This window comes from Schistocerca serialis, chromosome 3 (assembly GCF_023864345.2).
Source record: "Schistocerca serialis cubense isolate TAMUIC-IGC-003099 chromosome 3, iqSchSeri2.2, whole genome shotgun sequence".
In the NCBI taxonomy this organism is placed as follows: Eukaryota; Metazoa; Arthropoda; class Insecta; order Orthoptera; family Acrididae; genus Schistocerca; species Schistocerca serialis.
In genome coordinates, this window is record NC_064640.1 from 358,579,916 (window position 1) to 358,601,872 (window position 21,957).

Here is a 21,957-nt window from a genome sequence, read left to right on the forward strand (position 1 = left end):
TCGCCTTCCCAGGCCTGACTCATGTTGTCCATTTGAATTTGCATCTGTTGGTTTTTCTGCCAATAAATGGCCTCATTTCAAGAAAAGGTGTCAGAACAATTTCTTTCAACAAATTCACCCACCGCCTTAGCCCCTCCTAGCAGAGCCATTCCTGCACACTTCATTCCATAGCTTCTGTAAAGCTCTTGTGGAATTCCATACCTATTCTCCATTCCTCCCTACTTTAGCCTTCACTACCTCAAATAGTGAAGGCATTTTCTGGCCATATACTACCTCACAGTGTGACAGACTTGTACTCTCAGAAACCTTAGAAGAGCCTAAGATCTCCATATCAATCATTGCAAATGATTAACTAGCCTCTGTTAATCTTTGCAGTGGAATATGCTGATGGCTTAATTCAACCCACTGTGCACATGATACATGTACAGTCTTACATCTTCTTCAAGTGTCCACTGCCAGTATTGTTTTGCTATATGCTGCTCCATGGTTCTTCGACCCCCATGGCTGGCTAACAAATGATCATGTACCTGTCTCAACATTTCCTTCCACAGTGTGGCTGGAATCACAAGATGGGGGTCCTTGTTTTCTTTTCTTACATAACACTCCACCATGCTGAATGAACTGTAGCTGCATAACTTGCAGTCTTCATCGGATCTTGTGCTTTCTATCACTCTGCAGCTGTGTGACCCACTCACCATAATACACAAACCTTGAGACTGAGGCCGTCTGCGTTCCCTTGTGTTCTGTCTGGTCCATGGATTACCTCAAAATTGAACTCGCTAAGCTTCAGTATCCAGTGCATCAATCTGCTTGATGGATCCTTCAAACTTAATATCCATGTCAACACCACATACCTGTTATTACTTTTAGTATACTACAATGTGAGTAACATCAAAAGTATGTTATGCCACATATGAGGCTTAAGCATTTCCTTTTTTGTTTTAGAGTAAATTCTTTACAATGTATTCAATCAATGTGAGAATAGGCAACTGCATGCTCTGCTCTGTCCACTTCCTAACTCAATAAACAGCTAAGCAAATTATTGCTTGCATCATATGACAATACAAATTCATTTTCATAGTTTGAAAAAATCAACACTGTACAAGATCTTAACAATTCTTTTAATTTACTGACTGCATCCCTGCACTCTGATGTACAATGACACATCATTCCTTTTCTCAGTTGGTGAGTAAGAGGCCATGCTACCTCTGCAAATTTGACATTGAACTTTCTATAACAATTCAATAAAACCAAAAACTACTATAGCTCTTCCTCAGAACACAGTGCAGAAAATCTTGCATGGCCCTTACCAACTAGCATCAGTTCAGACCTCTTCATGATTAATCACATGTTTCAATACTCAGTCTTAGATGTGCTGTGCGCAACTGTCAGACACCTTCATTAACAGTAGCACTTGTTCTTCCATATCCTGAGCAAGGTCAGCAACGTCATCCAAATGTACCGTACACGTCCTTGCTTTCAAACCTTGCTAAAATCCATGTGGCAAATGCTGAAATGTGGCTGCCACATTCTTTAATCCAAATGGCATATACCAGTATTGGTAGTTACCCATAGGAACAATAAATGCATTTTTGGCTGGTCTTCCAGTATTGCTTCTAGCTGGTGATAACCACTCTTTAAGTCCATGGTGGAGTCTATCCAAAATTATCCATAGTTTCTGCTACATTTGAGATCAGATAAGCACCTGTAATCATGCAACTACTGAGTTATCTCTAACTAAAACAAAACTGATATGATTTTGAGCTATCCATACACACTCTTTTTTGGGGATGATCACCACAGGTGCTCCACCGGATTGATACTTTCCTCAATAATGCCTGTAACTGCTGATTAATGAATTCTTCAGTAGTTGGGCTAGGCCAGTTTCAGGATAGTCTGCATTTTTGCTAGATTTCCCCCTCATCTACATCATCGTTAATGATGCCATGCAACTCTGACAGATTTTGTCCCCTCCCCCATCCTTCTGACATAGGTAAATTGCTATAAGTGCAAAATGGTGCGAAAATCAAAAGGTGGTCGGAAACTCAAAAGAGCCAAATTTTGCTACACAGTTTTCCCCCACCCCTTTGACATCACTGTGGAAGTAGGACAGTTCTCCTAAGTGCAAAATAATGGGAAAAAAATATTGTGACTCGTCCATTTGGTTCTGACTGAGACAATTCAAATGATTTCACAATAATTTATCGATGTCTTTCAGGAGATGACTTTGTGTTTTAGATTGCTTTTATGCCTGATGTGCTTTGTTGAGTTCTTGCAGTCACTTCCAAAGTGCTTCTTTTTTCACTCAATTTTCTTTGATGATCTCCCCAAGGTACTTAAATTTGTGTACTTTGTTATCTTTGTATTTTATACAAATTTGTGGTGCATCACCAATTGTACTGGTCATTACTTAAGTTTTCTACAACATATTTTTAAGCTAATATGTTCTGGAATTTCTTGTACTTTATCAATTTTGGTCCTAGTAATGTGTATGTCATTTACATTTGTACTCCACTAGGCACCACGCAGTGTGTGACACCATCATTAGCCAACCTAATGTGTTTTCTTTGGATTTGGTTCATTTGGATTTATGTACAGATTTGGGTGTTAGCACAGTGCATTTGTATACAAACTGCATGGCTGGCTCAATAACTTAACATACATGCATGAAGTTCAACAAGACTGGAACAGGAAAGGGAGGTAATGACAGTGGCACGTAAAATGCCCTCCGCCACACACCTTTGGGTGGCTTGCAGAGTATAAATGTAGATGTAGATGTAGACATGTAAACTACATGTTTTTGGGGTACTCATCCATTTCACATAAATATTTCTGGTATTTATGATGCTAATATATCATTTATCCCATATCTCTTATATTGTATACCATAGGTTGGTTAGGAACAACAATTTAAAAAAGTTTAGAATATGCAACAATGAAAAATGATTAAGTTAAAAAATAATGTATGAAAAGGGATAAGGAAAAAATATATTATGCATTCTAAAGCTCCTTGGGCTCATTCTGATACCAGAAAACTGCCCATATAAAGTACATAGGACTAACGCTGACAGCCAAACGCTACAATAAGAATTCTTTCTTCTTAATGAGAATGAGGCAAAACAATTTTCATATCTTTGTTCGATTCTATAGAACACACCACAGTAAATCTTAACAAATAGTCCAGACACAATTAGTAAATATTTTGTTTCAAAAAATGAGCAAATCAGTAATAATGGTTAGTGAGTATGGGAAAGATTAGTTTAAGAATACCATACATGGATAATCTTTATTTCAGTCTGAACATGCTAGAAAATTATATCACATGTCATTTTACACTTCATAAAAAATAATCATCACTTCAAGGTCTCTAGCAAGATCCAAATTCTTCCATCCAAACTTCATATTTTGCAATGTCTCCTGCTGATACACTTTTTTTACATCTTGTTAATGCTTCATCAAAATCCTGCATAGTTACTGGTAGATCAACATCTTCTTTCTTGATTTTCTTAATTTCTTCTGGACTCCTGCCACATATTTTATGCCTCATTGCCATAAGGGCAGCATCCCTGAGAAGAGCACACAAAACATGAATAATTACACAAAGGTTTAATTTACTGTTTCAGGATCAAGTGGGGTGGTTTTTTTAGTAACATTTCATGCATTTTATACTGAGCTCTGGAATCTATAACACATTAGAATCCATAACTCAGTACCACAACATAGGTGACCTTCTGCCATTTGTGTTTGAATCCTCAGCATCAATTTGCATCTGAGTCAATACTCAAATGTCTGGTACAACTAAACTGAGCAAGCATTATTTTCTCTGATCTTGCCCACTTCAAGTTTCTATACCATTCTGACAACAGAAATGATTGTCACTGCAAAGCACAACAGGTAATTAGTACTGGTTCATAAGCATCATGTGTCAGAAATATCACGTGCTACAGTCTGATGTGACACCAGTTACTGTTTGTTATCACTTATTGTGTTCACTAGAGGCTGTGAGATAGACAGTGATATATTACAACTGTCCAACTGTACCATTTATTGCTATTTCATTGCATGATATACACTGCAATTTTTCACCATTTTAAATCCAATGTTTACTTAACACACAGCTTGTTGAAAAGCTATGATCTCTATCCATTGGCCTGCAATGTCATCTAAGTTGTAACCCATTGAGAATACTTATTATGTGATGAGGAAAAATTCCTTTCACTGTAGATAGAAACTGAAATTGCCAGAGAAATAGTGGAATGTGATTTTATTTATTTATTCTGATACACATTCCATTTATCCATTATTGTGTGATCACACATGCTTGTGGAATGACTTGAAAGTGTTAACTCATTTTGTATGTTTATGTCAATACAGAGTTTAAAATGTAAATTTCAGATATTACCTAAACACAGCCTTTGATTTATAAAATACAGTAACCATCTTTATAACTTACAGGACACAATGTGATTTATAAGATCTAATTAAAGAAGAAAGAGACAATAAAACAGCAAAACACAGGTAGATATGGAAAATGCTCTTACCTGTGTCTGTTAAAGAATTTGTCTAGAGAACAGAAACTTTTTCAAGATGAAACTGCTCCAGCTTACTTTTAAACATTCAGTTACTGCCTTGTAGGGATTTAATATGACTTGGAGGTGAGTTCAAGATTTTTGTGCTAGTGCATTTTACACATTTTTGCATTAGAGAAAATTCTTCAAGTTTTATTGTATGCCACATTTGCTTCTTGTGTTATGGCGATGGCAGTACTCATTCATTTATTTCATATTGAGAAGTATTGTGACGCATGAATGGCACGATCAAAAAGAGATTTTGAGAGGTAGTAATTAATATCTCTATTTGCTTCAAAAGATTAGGACATGAAATTTTTAGAGGCAGTCCACACACCACTCTGACAATCTTTCTCTGGATGATAAAGACTTTTTTCAGTATCAGTGAACTGCCGCACAAGATGAGCGACTGGAAGTAACCAAAATAAGCAGATTTTGAGACGTTGATGTCTCAGAGTTGGGAGATTATCCTTTTCAAGATTTGAAGGATGTGATGTTCACAGTTAAACCTGTTATTCATTAGTATGCCTAATTATTTCAAACAATATGCCCACTGTATCTGATGGCCCTCAAGTGCAGTGTTAATTTCTTATGGGCTTTCCTGATTAGAATGGAGGTAAATATAATTGGTTTTGATGAGGTTTATTGTCAGGGAATTTACTGTGAACCAGTTCGGAACATCTGCAAGTAATAATATGGCATTAAACTCTACATCTGTGGATGTTTTATAGTGTATCACAATGCTTGTGGATAAGAAATAGCAGGTGACTGAGGACAGAGTCTTGTAGGGCTCCATAATTTACCATTCCCCATTTGGACTCCAGCCCTCTTACCTACATGTTGATCCCATCTGAGATTATTTTCTCTTGTCTGTCATGTAGGTAGGATTTTAGCCTGTGGCTCAATTGTCCTCTGATTCCATACTGGCATCCATAATTCATGCTTCATACTGCGCAGAATTTTTCCTCTTTGAAAGTTAAACAAGGCTGCTTGTTGTCTGTCAGACTTATTAACTCTAATTTGTTATATGATATATGAGAGAATGATGGTTTCATGAAGTAGCTTAAATCATAACAGTGTGCAGTGATTTATTCATATAATGGTCTATTATGTTACAGAGATAAGTGTGACCTGTTGTTATTTATGAAATGAAATTACTGTGTCAACCATTAGCAGTTGGGTCACTGTTACATAAGCTACCATGCAGCATGACTGACAGTAGTACAGAATATTCGAAGTCTTTCAGTTAATACTATTACTAATATGTTTAACTACTTTATTTAGTATTTTATTAGTGACAGTCTACATTTATAAGCAAGAATATACTGATCATTCATGTAATTTTCTGTGAGTCAACCACTGGCATAAAAACTTGATCATAACAGGGATATTACTAATTGCCTTGTGTAATGCTGAGGTAAACACAGATGGATGCCACTCATAACATGGTATTGTGATCACTGGCCTATTTATTTATGTCTCATGATGTGTGTGTTGTTCAGGTGATCTCCAAGATGCCACTATGTTCTGGTCCATCATTTAACATAATGAAACAAGAAGCCTGATTTATTAGAGAAGATAACGCATTTCTCTTACACTATTTTCTAAGGTGAATCCTGTAATGCTGAATGACATAATATGTATTGGTGTCAATGGATAAATTAGTGCACACACATGGGTGCAGAAAGACATGAGCAATCATGAATCATGAATTGTGTGCTCTCAAGCACTATTATCTCCTCCAGCACTGTTTCATTTTTCAAGCCATGTCACATCTGTGATATTCACTGGAAAATCATATTTGTCAAGTTGCTTTGGTTATCAGCTTCCCTCATTTAAATGGAAGAAAGATGGTCATAATGTTCTGCCTTATTAGTGTACTTTGATTTTCAACAAATTGTATTTTACTTACCGACATACATTACTTATGTCTGATCCTGTGTAGCCCTTAAGGCTGTCAGCAACTTTGTTAGTATCTAGAGAGGGATCAACATTTACTCCTTCTAGGCATAGTTTCACCAAGGCAGATCTTGTTTCATCTGAAACAACATGAAACATCCTGACATCAGTAATGACAATCTGTGTAAAAAAGGGTCCATTACACAAAGTCTGTGAAAGAGAAATTGGAAAGGAAGAAACTGCCACATACAAATAATATAGGATTTATTCTGTGTAATGAAGGCAAATTAATTCTCATCAGTAACACAGACTGTGTGGATACACCAAACTCTTTACGACATCCACTGTCTCTAAGTCAGTTTACGGAATGTGCTCAAATGATGCACTGGGTTTAAGATACATAACATAGTCTTCACTTGTCCAGTAGAACAAACTCTGCATATATTCTGTGTAGAGTAATTTGTTTTCAAAATTATTTTATACGCATAACATCCTCAAGATCACTACACAAATCTTGGAAGAGAGACAACAGCTGGATAATTTACTCCTTCCTGTGCATTGCTAGGTTTGTATAAATGTTAGGAAATGTCATTTTTCACTGTTGTATTATATTTATGAAAGATACTGCTGTTTCTGTTTCAACTGCTATTGATTAATGTCAACAAACTTCCTTTCACTGTCATTTCCTGTTGCATTTTTCACTATGAATGTACTATTTTTTGCTCCATTAAAATTTTTCTTTATTGTGGTAATGGAGGATGTCCGTGAAGAACTGTGACACGTACTCCAACTGCCAGTATTGGTGTGGCGTACACGTGGTATTATTGTACTGAAATACGTGAGTTAGGGGCTTGTGGTTGGTGAAAATTACAAAGGGATGAGCTTCTACTGATAGGCGGCAGCATTTTACTGCCTTGAACAACGCAAGCAACTCACAATCCTTAGCACTCCATGTGTGTTGCCACTCTGAAAGCTTCCATGAGAAGAAACTGAGCATCTGCCAGCTGCTGCCAATGCGCTGTTGAAGCACTGCACCTATAGCTGTCTGGCTAGCATTCATGACCACAGCCAGTTGAGCGCCGTGCACCAGGTGAGAGAGCAGTGTCACTTCTGCAAGGCTTCGTTTGGAGTTAATAGATCCTCTCTCCATTGCATACTACCAGTTAACAAGGGTCTCTCCCTTCAAGGTAGGAAAAAATGGTTCAAATGGCTCTGAGCACTATGGGACTTAACATCTGTGGTCATCAGTCCCCTAGAACTTAGAACTACTTAAACCTAACTAACCTAAGGACATCACATACATCCATGCCCGAGGTAGGATTCGAAACTGTGACCGTAGCGGTCACGCAGTTCCAGACTGAAGTGCCTAGAACCGCACTGCCACACTGGCCGGCTTCAAGGTAGGACCACGTAGCACCACAGTCAGAGGTTCCAGCAATGTGGTGGCATTAGGCAGATGGCACCGATAAAAATTTATCATGTCAAGATAGTGGCGTAAGCCTTTGTGTGTCTGTGGGTGCGCCTTGTTCAACATCCCCTGCACCTTACCCAGTAGTGGCTCTGAGTAAATGCCCTTGAAACTCAATTTCTGTGACCCCAAACATAATTTTTGAGGGATTAATGACTATGCCGGCCTCGCTCAGCCACTGAAAGATGGTCGTTATGTGGCAGTGATGGCATTCAGATGACTTTGAATAGATGAGGATATCAGTGAGGTACAATAAATACCACAAATATGCCTCGTAAAATGCCATCCAGTAAATGCTGCTATGTCTGGGCAATATTCTGTAGACCGAATGACAAGTATAAGCTTTCAAAAAGAATGAAGGGCATTATAATTACTGTTTTCTGAGTGTCTTCAGGTGCCACAGGGATCTGCATGAACACCTTCGTGCAGTTAATTTTGCTAAGTATAACAGAGCCCACCAAGGTGTGGCTACAATTCTATAAGCGTGGTTTGAGGTATCGGTCTGGCACCGTTTGTGCATTTAAGGTAGGTAGTCTCCTCATGGGCATGGCACGGCCGACTTCCTTCCCCGTCCTTCCCTAATCCGATGAGACCGATGACCTCGCTGTCTGGTCTCCTTCCCCAAAACCAACCAACCAACCAATCTCCTCATGGGCACCAAAAATTATCTTTCTTTGGCACAAATTGCAAGGCAGAGGACCATTGGCTACATGGTGGACGAACAATGCATTGTCACAACACGGCCTCGAACTCAGCCTTTACTACAGCAAGTCACTTGGGTGCAAGTTGATGTGGACAGCATGAGGTTGGTGGTCCACATGTAGTCATAATGTGGTGGACTGCTGAATGTTCGACATGCCTCAGTGCACAAGGCAGACAAGTGCGCTCTGGAAATTTGTCCAGTATATCTGCATATGGTCTGGGGAACTTCACTAGTTTAACACTGAACGAGGCAGCCAGCTGTTACTGTCCCTCTATTTTCAAATTTGTTGTCAAATCAGAAGGGCACTTGTAATGTCAGCTAATATGTTGTTGTGACCAAGGAAACTCGCACCCAGGATTGGTTTGTTGACATCAGCCACAACTAACTTACAAGGAAAGGTGCGACACAGTCCAGGATCCAAATTTCTGTGACAAGTGCTGTACATTTTTATTGTTGAGTTGTTTGCCACCATAAGAGATTGTCTAGGCCTTCTAGCAAGCTCTTAGCATAAATCAAGGGGAAAGAGACAGATTGGAACCCATGCAGATGAGGTACTTCACGCTGCTAGGCCATTCCATTTTGAGGAGATGCCTGGATATTGCACTGCAGCTGGGTGAACCTAGGCCCATTTGCAGCTGGCATTTGGGTGCAAGCAGAGAGGCCGACACTTTGTCGCTTTATAGCTAAAGCAGGAATGATACCAGCAGTGCTCTAATGTTGTCGGCTTACCACCAGAATGGCTGGTATCACGCTGATGGTGGTGGGAGCCAGATCGGTGGTATCGAAATCTGTGCCACTATGGGGACTGCTGCTCTCTGTTTGTGAGGTGCCAACTGGTCGACCTGTGTACTGCCACCTTTGCGGCCAGGTCTCGAACTAGGTAGGGCAGGTTGGCATCTGTACTGGTAACTACGGGAGACATATATCACCACAAAGCCAAATTTGCAGGCACGGCGACAGCATTGTAGGCTGCCACGGCGGTGGTATTGGGTGTTGTTGCCGGTGCGTCACACACCCTATCAGCCAAGTCCATGACAGTGTCCAGCTGCATTTCTGTTTGTGCAGCAATGGCTGCTTGCACTTGTGCTGGAAGGCTGCGCATCCAGACAGCACGCAATAGCAAGTCTAGGACCATGTCGGACTGTGCGAGGCTCTGAAAATGGCGCAGGAACTGCGATGGCCTCCTGTCATTGCACATTGAAATAAGCAGTTCTCATAATATGCAAAGATCAGCACATTCCTCAAACTGGGAAACTATCAAGAATGGGGTTCCACAAGGGTCAGTCTTGGGTCTGTTGTTGTTCTTAATATATATTAATAACTTGCCATTCTATATTCATGAAGAGGCAAAGTTAGTTCTCTTTGCTGATGATACAGGTATAGTAATCACACCTGACAAACAAGAATTAACTGATGAAATTGTCAATAATGTCTTTCAGAAAATTACTAAGTGGTTCCTTGTAAACGGACTCTCACTGAATTTTGATAAGACACAGTAGATACACTTCCGTACAGTAAATGGTATGACGCCATTAATAAATATAGACCTTAATCAGAAGCATATAGCTAAGGTAGAATATTGAAAATTTTTAGGTGTGTCCATTGATGTGAGATTAAATTGGAAGAAACACATTGATGATCTGCTGAAACGTTTGAGTTCAGCTACTTATGCAATAAGGGTCATTACAAATTTTGGTGATAAACATCTTAGTAAATTAGCTTACTACGTCTATTTTCACTCATTGCTTGCATATGGCATCATATTTTGAGGTAATTCATCACTGAGGAATAAAATATTTATTGCACAAAAGCGTGTAGTCAGAATAATAGCTGGAGTCCACCCAAGATCATCCTGCAGACATTTATTTAAGGATCTAGAGATATTCACAGTAGCTTCTCAGTATATATACTCTCTTATGAAATTTGTTATTAACAACCAAACCCAATTGAAAAGTAATAGAAGTGTGCATAACTACAATACTAGGAGAAAGGATGATCTTCACTATTCAATATTAAATCTAATTTTGGCACAGAAAGGGGTGAATTATACTGCCACTAAAGTCTTTGGTCACTTACCAAATAGTATCAAAAGTCTGACAGATAACCAACAAGTATTTAAGAAGAAATTAAAAGAATTTCTGAATGACAACTCCTTCTACTCCATAGAGGAATTTTTAGATATAAATTAAGAAAAAAAGAAAAAAAACCAAACAAAAAAATTATTAAAAAAATTAAAAAAAAAACAAAAAATAAAAAAGTTGTTATATTAACTTAATTATGTTGTTAAATTAACTTAATTATGTCATGTATTGGAAAATTTGACTCGTTCCACATCATTACAAAATATCGTATTCATGATCCATGGAACTAGTATTAATCTAATCTAATCTAATCTCTCCTGTTGTCGCAGCAACTGATTCACCTGTTGTTCCCGCAGTGATGCAATTCACCTTATTAACTCCTCTGTTAGTCACTTATATGAAGACTATGTCGGCGTGGTGGTGATATCCCACACTTTGGCTGCATAGTCTTGATCTAGCTGGCTCATGACATGTCCAAATTTGGCGAGGTCACAGGTGATGTTGCTCATGAAAACTGCCTCCACTTGGCTGAACCACATGATTGGGCCACGGGGCCAAATGGAGGGCAGCCTAACCAAAACACACATCCTGTGCTTTCTGCCACTCCCGTAAACTTGTTCTCCAGTCTCTGGTTGCACACTAGCAGCTCAAGTATTGTCTGTTGTACACTGTCTATTGTCTTTTGCAGTTCTTCCAAAGCTGTCACCTTGCTTTAGCGCCTAGTTCACGAAGTTTTGTTCGTGAACTCACTCTTCATACGCGAGGACGAAAGCGTTAGATCACTTGTAATTCTGCATCACTCACACTGATGAAAGTTCATCACCGCGTATTTAGCGTAGCGATCGTGTTGGGGTCACCAGTGAAGCGGGAACGTGTGGGTATCGCCGCTTACATGTCAGTTGTAGAGTGATCCGACTTTACTGACACCCACGCACTTTGTTCGACGGTGTGGTAACAGGAAATTGATAAGTACACTTTCCGAAAATTATTTTGTCAAATGAGTAAATGAACAAGTGACAAAAATGAAATTGATTCGCAATGTCCATTAACCGTCGATCGCGATAATTGTCTTTGCATAACAGTTCCGCTCGAACACCGACCCCAGACGGTGTACCCTCCTCGGTGACGAGCGTGTCGTCTGGTTGTGTGAGGGCAGGAGAACAGTGGAAGCATGTCCGGAACGAAACGAATCTTTTTCTCGTGATCGTGGGGGTGCTGTGTGTTTCGCAGACATGATGAAGCAAAGGGAGAGTGAAAAACAAAGATCCGTATGAGTCTGTGGGGAGCTCGCGTTAAGCTCGACCCTCCTGATCCACGGACTGAAATTACAGAATCTCGAAATTCGCGTCTGTACTATACGACAGCTCAGTTCGCACTGCCGTTGCTTCTTCTGCTGACTCGCATGTGTGCGTGCCACGTGGGACCGTCGTGACAGCTCTGGTCCTTTCACGCATTTTTGCGGCACCGCTTCCACAGACGCACCTGGAGCGATATTAGTTTGTTTTATTCACAGTGCATAGTTTAATTTTTATTCCCACGTATTTCTTCGAAAAAGTGAATTGTACCTTTGTATTTTACTTTCTAGACTAGTGTTTACTATCTTAAGGTTTTTTGTATAAGTCTTAGTGCATTATCTTTGTGGGAGCCAACATTCTAGTGCAGTTTTGACCCGTCATAAGCACTACAGTTATGTGATTCAATTTGGATCTCGTGAACACTGGAGACAGTTCTCGCATAGTCAGTGTCTGGTAGTCTCAGCAGAGCGATGTGTGTGTAGTGGGAGGGGGGGGGGGTGAAATTCACATTAGGGGGACTTCCGGTAACATGACCTCGATTCTCTGCCATGACATTTGGAGCACTGCAAAATTATCAGTACATCATCTCGCTTTCTTATCGAGTGATTTAATGTCTTCCGTATTTGATTTCGTTTCGCAGTAAACAGAAGTGGGTTTCATCGCATTGTGTTCCTGATATATGACTTCCTGTGTGTATTGCACTCTTTGAACTGCACTGTGAATAAGCTGATTGTATTCTGCTCGATTTTTGCTTGCATCTGTATTGATTGTTGGAGTAAATAATTCCATATTTGTTTTCGTTTCATATAAAACAGAAATTGGTTTTGCTGTTGACATTTGTTCCTGCCTACGAATACGAATGTGAACTGCCCAGTTTAAGTGCATTTTAAGTATATTTCTCATATCCTACTTTATTTTAGTTCACATCCATTCTTCAACTTTCTCCCATTTCACCCAGTGACTTACTAATATTTTTCCCGCAGTTGACCATACATTTACTATTTAAATTTACGAAAATCATCATATGTTGTCTTACACACTTTCCTCAAAGTTATATATATTTTTGATTACAGTTCTTTATAAATCTATCCTCACTATTTATTGAATTGTTGAGGAATGAAGATAATACTGTTTTAGAAGTTTTTGTTGGTGTGATATACCCGAAAAATGCAGGCATGTTCAACGCCACTAGAGTTTCTCACATTCATATCGTGTATCACTTTTCTTCTTCCTTGCTTTACACACTGCACAACTTCTGGGGGGTGTTTTCTTGATGGGATTGGGGAGAATAAACCAAACAAAACCTGAAAGTGTTTGCTTAAAACTCGTAAAATATCGAAAGAAATCGTGTGTGGTACTCACCACCAAACAGACCGATTTCTCAACTTTCCAATGGTATATTACGTTCATGCCATCTAGTAACAGCGAAGAAGAAACACTAAGGAGGCGCTATAGCTGCTCGGTCCGTCTCACAGCTAGCAATGTAATGACGGACTTGAAACCTGTGGCTGGCTGTGAGACAGCTGTATAAGCTGTATAATCCAATGGGTTTATGGGGACCTCCATTTAGCAGCTTTTGACAGTAATGTTATTCAACTTTATTACATCTTTTCACGCAATGTGTATGTATTTCTGCATTGAACTGTGTTGCTTCTTGCCACTGACCAGGAAAGTACTTGGGCTCGAACAAACACAAATACACCAAAATAGTGTGAGAAATAATGTAAAGGTCTCTTATTGCACTATTGATACTCCCGCATCTGCAAAGCTCTGCAGTCGTCCGTTAGAGGCACTGCGTATGCCATGCCGCATTGCACTCTGACCTGCCGGTACGCCAGTCGGGACCAGTAGGGACGGTGCAGCGTGCCTCTGAAGTTGCGTTTTGTGACATTATTTGTGTATTGAAGCGTCAGATGGGTCGGCGATTGATAATCAATCCTGCTAATGTATTGCGATTGGTTGAGAAGAAGTTACGAAGAACCCTTCTTCGCGAAGATGGTATTGGTGTAGAAGACGAATCATTCGCATGTTTTCTGGTGTCTATTATAGCGCAGAAATATGAGCATAAGTTAGAAACAGATACTGTTTTTACACTAACACATAATGATGATGATAGGGATGATAATGACGAACAACTCATTGCAAACGGTAGTGCTACGGCAAGTGCGGGAAGAGGCGATGGAAGCAGTGACAGTGAATACCAACCGTCTCCTAAGAAGAAGGTTAAAGTTGCAAGTATCATCACGGCGTTTGATGACAACACACTCGAGAACATGTACGATGATTATTACGTAAGAGGTTTCGACACATACGACAAGCTTCTGAAAAGATATCCTAAACTGAAGTCTAAAAGCAATATTAAAAACATACTGGATTACGTGGCAAAGAAAAGAGAAGGAAATACAGTTTTCAAAGGAAATCGTACACTGCTGTTCAAGACCATCAAGGAGCGTGTAATGGCGAAATTCGATGAAGCGCGAGAATGCGGTTCCACCGTTCATTATTGGCATTTACAACATTGGGCATTGGACGTAGCCAGAAATCTCGGGTGTACAAACTTTACAGCTTCACTAGGATTTATTACTAATTTGAAAAAGGAGTATAGGATAACATCACGCCGTATCACTATGCTCCAAGCACAAAAAGATAAGGATGACGAAGAAGAGCTGATTGAAAGAGCTCAAACGTTTGTTGCTGACGTCAATGAGCATGTCACGAGAGAAAACATCGATATTAGTTCTGTATGGAACTGTGATCAGTCAGTTCAACTATGAACTTTCTTGTGACAGAACACTATCAACGAAAGGGGAGAGAAACACTGTCGCGGTGTTGCAATCAGTTAACTGTGCAACACATACACTGCTGGCCACCGTAAATGCAACACCAAGAAAGACAAGAGGTAGCACAACAAAATTTATTTTGTAGATAACATGTTGACCAAGTATCAAATGATTACGTTTACAGACGTCTGTGACATGTGGTTCCTGCCAGAATCAGTAGCCAGAGTAGCCGCCATTGTTGGAGATCACCGCTGCCACACGTCTCGGCATTGAGTCAAAGAGACGTTGGATGTGTTCCTGGGGTACAGCAGCCCAAGCAGCTTCCACACGTTGCCAAAGATCATCTGGTGTGGCAGCTAGGGATGTAATCTGGGTCACTCGTTGAGCAACCATGGACCACATGTTTTCTATCGGCGAAAGATCCGGAGAGCGAGCCGGCCAGGGAAGCACTTCAATCTGGTTATTGACGAAGAACCTTTGGACAATGCGTGCCACGTGTGGTCGCGCATTATCCTGTTGAAATACGGCTGTGGCCGAGCCCTGAAGGTAAGGAAGGACAACTGGCTCCAGCACCTCGGATATGTAGCGCCGACTATTTAAAGTACCGGCAATGCGTACTAGAGGCGTGCGAGAGTAATATCCAATACCGCCCCATACCATAATACCCGGTGCAAGACCAGTGTGGCGGTGCATAATGCAGCTGTCCAGCATCCTCTCTCCACGGTGTCTCCACACTGGAATTCGACCATCGTGGAGCTGCAGACAGAAGCGTGCCTCGTCAGTAAAGACAACGTCATTCCATTCTGCCGTCCACATCCGTCTGTCATCACACCATTGGCGACGGAGACGTCTTTGGTTCTGCGTCAATGGTAGACGAAGCAATGGACGTCTTGCGGACAGACCACTCTGCTGTAAACGGCGTCGAATGGTACACGCAGACACTGGATGATGCGTTACAGACGCAATGTGCTGTACTATGGTTCGGGATGTCACTGAGCGATCCGTCACTGCCATGCGCACAGTTTGCCTATCAGCACGTGCAGTGGTGCACCGAGGTGAATGCGATCGACCACGTCGGTCCGTCGTACCCTCCTGCACCCAACGGTCACATATCCGCATTACAGTTGTTTGGTTTCGTCCAACATGACTAGCGATTTCTCTGTATGATAATGCACAATCTCGGTAAGCCACTATCCTTCATCTGTCGAACTCGGATATTTGATCAAACGATGTTCGCTGTTGTCTACGAGGCATAACTGATCGTCTTGTGAAACAACCACAAGGTAAACACACGTGCCGAACGTACACTCGTCGAAATCGCCAAGCCTTAAATGGCGCTATGAGGTGGCGCCACAGGCGCGCGTGATGTGCGTCTGCGCTGAAATTCTAATCAGTTGCATATCTCATCACTGCAAACCCACGGTGTAAATTTCACTTGATTCGGATGCTTCCTTCAGGGTGTTGCATTTACGGTGGCCAGCAGTGTAGTTACACGAGCGATGTTGCTATATCAATGGACGATTCCACGAATCCAGTGGAAAGTTTGGACCCCGCGTGTCAAGGGAAATAGAAACGCGGTGCCCTCCAAATGTCGTCGTCGATGCAAGTGTGAATGGGAAGATGACAAAACAACTTCTGAAGACGTTTTTTCTGTCAGTTTTGAATCCACATTTGTCGAGAAAGTCATTAGTACTTTGTGACTCCTGGTCTGGACATAAGGATGAACGAGTACTACTGGAAGCACCTGGTGGAAAACATGTAGATTTAAAAATCATTCCGCCTAAAACTACAAAATATGCACAACCTCTGGATGTGTATTTCTTCAGGCAATATAAAATATATGCCGAGAGAATAAAACACTTCATTAAACTACGCTCCAGTAATATGCAGCCGAAATTGCACGACAGGTTCTTTATCATGAATATGCATTCTGTCATTTACAATCAGTTATCTGCGGGAGTGTACAGACCAATGTTTCGTTACGCGTGGCAGAACGCTGGCTACGATATTGGTGAATCATCCAACAACTTCAAAAGTGTCATTGACGTGGCGTTCAACACTGATATAGAATATGCAAATACGCCATGCGATCAACTTGCATTTCTTCACTGTGCGTTTTGTAGTCATTCGTATTGCTCGGAGCATTTTAATGACATTCCGCATTTACATTTATAGTTAAGATTGCTGCATTGCGTATGGCGTCTACAATTACATCTACAGTGATATCTAGAGCATGACTGCAGAGTTTTGCAGAAAAACGACACCCACCAGCACATTCAGAGGAACATAATGGTCCTGTAACCAAACGTTCATACAGATCTGTTTGTTCGAGCCCAAGTACTTTACTGGTTAGTATGTTTTGTAATATTAGTGACAGAGTTCTTAGTTATTGTGCCATATATTATAACTAGAAAAATTATTCTACGTCGAAGTACATATTTGTACATCGGATTGTGTGCTATAGTTTGAAAACACTTTCACTGAACTGAATACTACTGCATCTAGCAAACTCTAGTTATAGAGGATTCACTAGTAGATCCAATTATGAAAGCTTGTGTGTTTGTGTGTGTGTGTGTTTGTGTGTGTGTGTGTGTGTGTGTGTATGTGTGTGTGTGTGTGTGTGTGTGTGTGTGTGTGTTTGTGTGTGTGTTATTTCCTATCAAATTTTCACTGGTGTGGAAGGATGATTGTAGTGCATTGTATTGTCAGTAGTCCCTGTTACAGGTGTCCGTTACTACGTCCACAAAGGATACTTAATGGCAAGAAGCAACACTATACAAAGCAGAAATACATACTTACTTCATGACCAGATGTAATAAAGCTGACTACCAATTATGTCAAAAGCTGGTAACATGGAGTATTCCATTAAATGTGAGAAGTATAAAAATGGATGCAATCTAAAGTAAAGCAGAATACTAGCAACAAACTTGTAATACCTTTAAACTGAGCAGTGCACACACAGATTAGTAAGCAGGAACAAATTTACATGAGTACATACTACACTATCCAATGAAACAGTTTCTATTTTAGTCCTACATGAAACAAAAATAAACATGAAATCAAATACTCCACATAATATTATGGATGCATGCAAAAATAAAGAAGAATATGAGCACATATTCACAATGCAATTCAAAGAGTGAAATATACACAAGAAGTATAATCAGGAACACAGTGTGATGAAATCATCCTCTCTGTATTGTCATGTCAGATGATTTTTTTTAGATTTTGCCATATGCTAAGGTACAATCATTAACACGTGTAATGTATCACGAAGCAAATACCGTCCGCACTGGCGGAATGTTACGTGATACCACGTTCTTATACGTTTGTGACTATTACAGCGCCATCTATCACACAGCGAAAAAAGTGGTCCAACTAAAATATTCATATTTATTTATGTACTACACGAATACGTAATAAAAATGGGGGTTCCTATTTTTTTAAAAAAAACGCCGTTGATATCCGTTTGACCTATGGCAGCGCCATCTAGCGGGCCAACCATAGCGCCATCTGGTTTCCGCCTTCAAGCTAGACAAGTTTCGTTCTTTGTCGTTTTTTCGTTTGACGCTTATTTCGTGAGATATTTGGCCCGATCACGATCAATGGACCACCCTGTATATTAAAGGTTCTTTTTTTACCTTAGTATTACTTAGCATCTGGAGCTTCTATTTTTCAGCGCTGAATTGAATGTCTGGCTTTTCTGGGAGCCTGCAATTGAATGTCCAAAGTTTCTACAAGTGCGACATGCCTCTTGGGAAATTTCTTGATATTAAGTTTCTCTGTACCTCTCCAGAGTTCTTATTACACCGTCTACCATCTCATAGCAAAAGTTAAGGTCTAATGTAACAGCCTAAAGTTGGTGTGAAAGCGAAACAGTAATCTCAAATACAGGGGTTGTTACCGTCAAAGGTAAGCCATCGTCGAATAGAAACCAGAAGACTTGCACTTTCCGATTGCGGAGAAGGTCCGTCAATTACTTAAAAAAAAAAAAAAAAAAAAAAAAAGAAAGCTGTACACTATAGTGAAAGAGCTCTTTGAATTGGAGTGCATCAGACTTTGAAGCCAGCGTGTATCATTAAGATTTTGAAACTATTTTTGCCTTCGGATGATTTCAAGGACAGTTCGCTTGATAAGTTCCAACCCTTTTGCTGACTCACTCACTTACAAAACTGGTAATACTACTTACATCTTTCATCATACTGCGAACACTAGGCAAGCTGCAGGCCTCCACGGTAGCTAGGTTTAGTTTATGTTATGCAGAATGCATAAAAGTCGCTAGAAGCAGGAGTTACTTTAATCGAAATTGTACACCACTTAACTTTCAAGACATGTTGGCATCTCCGTCATAACCTTCACATCTCAAATTGTGAACTTGAACGATTTGATCGCTTAATGCAGCACCAGTCAAGTCAATTGCAGACAGGAAGCTTATGAAATCTCCATGCACTGTGCTGTTAGTACATCGAAATACCTGATACATACACTAAATTGTCCTGCACCACTGGTATCCTATTTCGTCGCCAAGGGTAGCATAATATTTCGCTTCGTCGACTTTGGTTCAAATGGCTCTGAGCACTATGGGACTCAACTGCTGAGGTCATTAGTCCCCTAGAACTTAGAACTGGTTAAATCTAAGTAACCTAAGGACACCACAAACATCCATGCCTGAGGCAGGATTCGAACCTGCGACCGTAGCGGTCTTGCGGTTCCAGACTGCAGCGCCTTTAACCGCACGGCCACTCCGGCCGGCTTCGTCGACTTTGTTGAGTACCTTTCTTATTATGACAGAATGGTAACAATCAATCATCTAATTATGAGCTTTTTTGCTCAGATATGTAGCATTTTGCAGCGCTGTCTCTAATTTTTTTTTGGAGAGATGAATCAACTGAGTCAACGCGAAATTTTAAAACGGCTTGAAATTTTCCTTGGCCGATTTCATCACTTCATCTCGGCGGCCTCTTAACGGTATATTTTGTCGATAACATAGTATAATAGTATTTACTATAGGAATCAGCCACACTCTCTTTGATTTAATCATTTTCAGTTTCTCTCCGTTTCGATTAAAATATTGGCAGCCTTTTCAGGGTTTTCATATGAACTTTTGAAATGTGTACCAGACAAAGAAACGACGCACCAAGTAGGAGTTATGTAAATTGCTCACAAATTGGTATTCATCAATGTATCGAAGGAAAATGCAAAACTGTAAACTTTGACTGCCGGTGGATGAATGTGTGACACTGCAGCACGGTTTTACTGCGCAGCTGGCAAGGAGAATAAACAGGGGACACGTCAATACTAGGACATAAAATCTTTGCGAGTTTCATTCTGTGGATTCAATTAGACAGCAACTGTACCTCGTAAATGGGCGCGCGAACAGTATACGTAGATATCAGCATTTGAGAAAGGACGTGTAGTTGTTCTTAAAGAAGCTGGTTGGAGTAATCGATGAATTGCTCGACGTTCGGATAGGAGCGATGCCACTATTCGATGATGTTGGCAGGAATGGATTAACCATGGCAGAACACGATGTCAAGAAGGAACAGGCGACAGAACATGAGGACCGAGCAATCATCAGAACCACGGATTCATCATTATCATAGAAGCAACGTGCAACTGGTGCTTCATTGACCACAAGGACCATCAATAGGCGGCTCACAGAAAGGGGGCTGAGCTCACGGAGCTCCTTGCACCGACTACCATTAACCTCTGTACACCAACAAGCCTGTCTGCAGTGGTGTCAGCCACTCTCTGCCTGGAGTAGAATTGTCTTCAGTGATGAGTCGCGCTTCAAACTAAGCCTTGATGATCAGCGAAGACGTGTCTGGAAACGCCGCGGACAGAGTGGGATACCAACCTGACTCTCACCCGCCATACAGCCCGACAGTTAGGGGTGATGGTCTTGTGTGCCATTTCATTTCATAGCAGGACCCTTTTGGCAGTCATCGCGGCACCCTTACAGCAAAGCTGTAGGCCGACGATATTCTAGGCCTCGTTTTGTTATCCTTCACGGGAAGCCATGCTGGGCTTACATTTCACCAAGACAATTCCCTTCCGCATATAGCGAGAGTTTCTGCTGCTTATCTTCGTGCTTGCTAAACCCTACCTTGGCCAGCAAGGTCGCCGGATCTTTCCCCACTTGAGAATGGAGCATTACGGGCAGGGCCCTTCAAGCACCTCGGGATTTTGACGATCTATCGCGCCAGTTAGACAGAATTTGGCATGATATCGCTGAGGAGGACATATATCAACTCTTATCAATCAGTGCTAAGCTGTGTAACTGCTTGCTTAAAGGGCCAAAGGTGGACCAATGCGTTGTTGACTTGCTAAATCTGTGAAGCGCTTTCTCTTGAATAAATCGTCCAAATGTTCTGAAACTGTAATGGTTTGTTTGTCTGTAGATGCACAGAACATCTACCGATTTCTGTCATATTCAGGATTCTTTTTCATTTTATATTAGAGTGTATTTGCAAAGTGTACGAGTGGCTAAAGATCCTAGCGCTACAGAATGCTTTCCCCTACCACCTGGACCAGAAAATAGTACGCAAGACAAACATTATGCACCATTCTGTTTTTGGCTACAGACAGTATTTCTTTAGCCATTTCAATTTAAACTTCCTTTCTTGTCTACTCTGGATATTCATAATTCGAGGTGGTTCTGAAGACTGTGTCAGATGTTAATACTTTTCCTCATCGCTAAGTGCTTTTCCTGTTACATAAGAAATATCGAAACGATTTTCAGGTCAGGTAATGTATGTACTAACCACTCCCTGTAGCACTGGGTCGGGCTCTGTTAACAGCAGCCAACAAACTGATGCTTGTACACGAAGTAGAGAATCGTGCACGATGATTCACATGGTTCAAATGTCTCTGAGCATTATGGGACTTAACTTCTGAGGTCATCAGTGCCCTAGAACTTAGAACTACTTAAACCTAACTAACCTAAGGACATCACACACATCCATGCCCGAGGCAGGATTCGAACCTGTGACCGTAGCGGTCGCGCGGTTCCAGAATGAGGCGCCTAGAAACACTCGGCCACCAGCGGCCTGCGCGCACGATGAAATCAACAACTTACCAACTAAACTAACTCTGCGGAGCTACTCTACAGGGTTATTTAAAAATAGTCAAAATTCCTTTTAATGGGTTATAATAATACTCAG

General features: G+C 40.7%; 1 protein-coding gene across 1 annotated transcript in view; it reads right to left on the reverse strand.

The window, feature by feature from the left end:
• Positions 1 to 3,325: 3,325 nt before the first annotated feature.
• Positions 3,326 to 21,957, reverse strand: part of LOC126470163 (katanin p60 ATPase-containing subunit A-like 1) — a 169,402-nt gene continuing 150,770 nt past the window's right edge. The window contains exons 8-9 of the mRNA XM_050097790.1: positions 6,481 to 6,607; positions 3,326 to 3,566 (exon numbers count right to left, since the gene is read on the reverse strand). Coding sequence (XP_049953747.1) covers positions 3,368 to 3,566; positions 6,481 to 6,607 — 326 coding nt within the window. The 3' untranslated portion in view covers positions 3,326 to 3,367. The remainder of the gene's footprint in view (positions 3,567 to 6,480; positions 6,608 to 21,957) is intronic.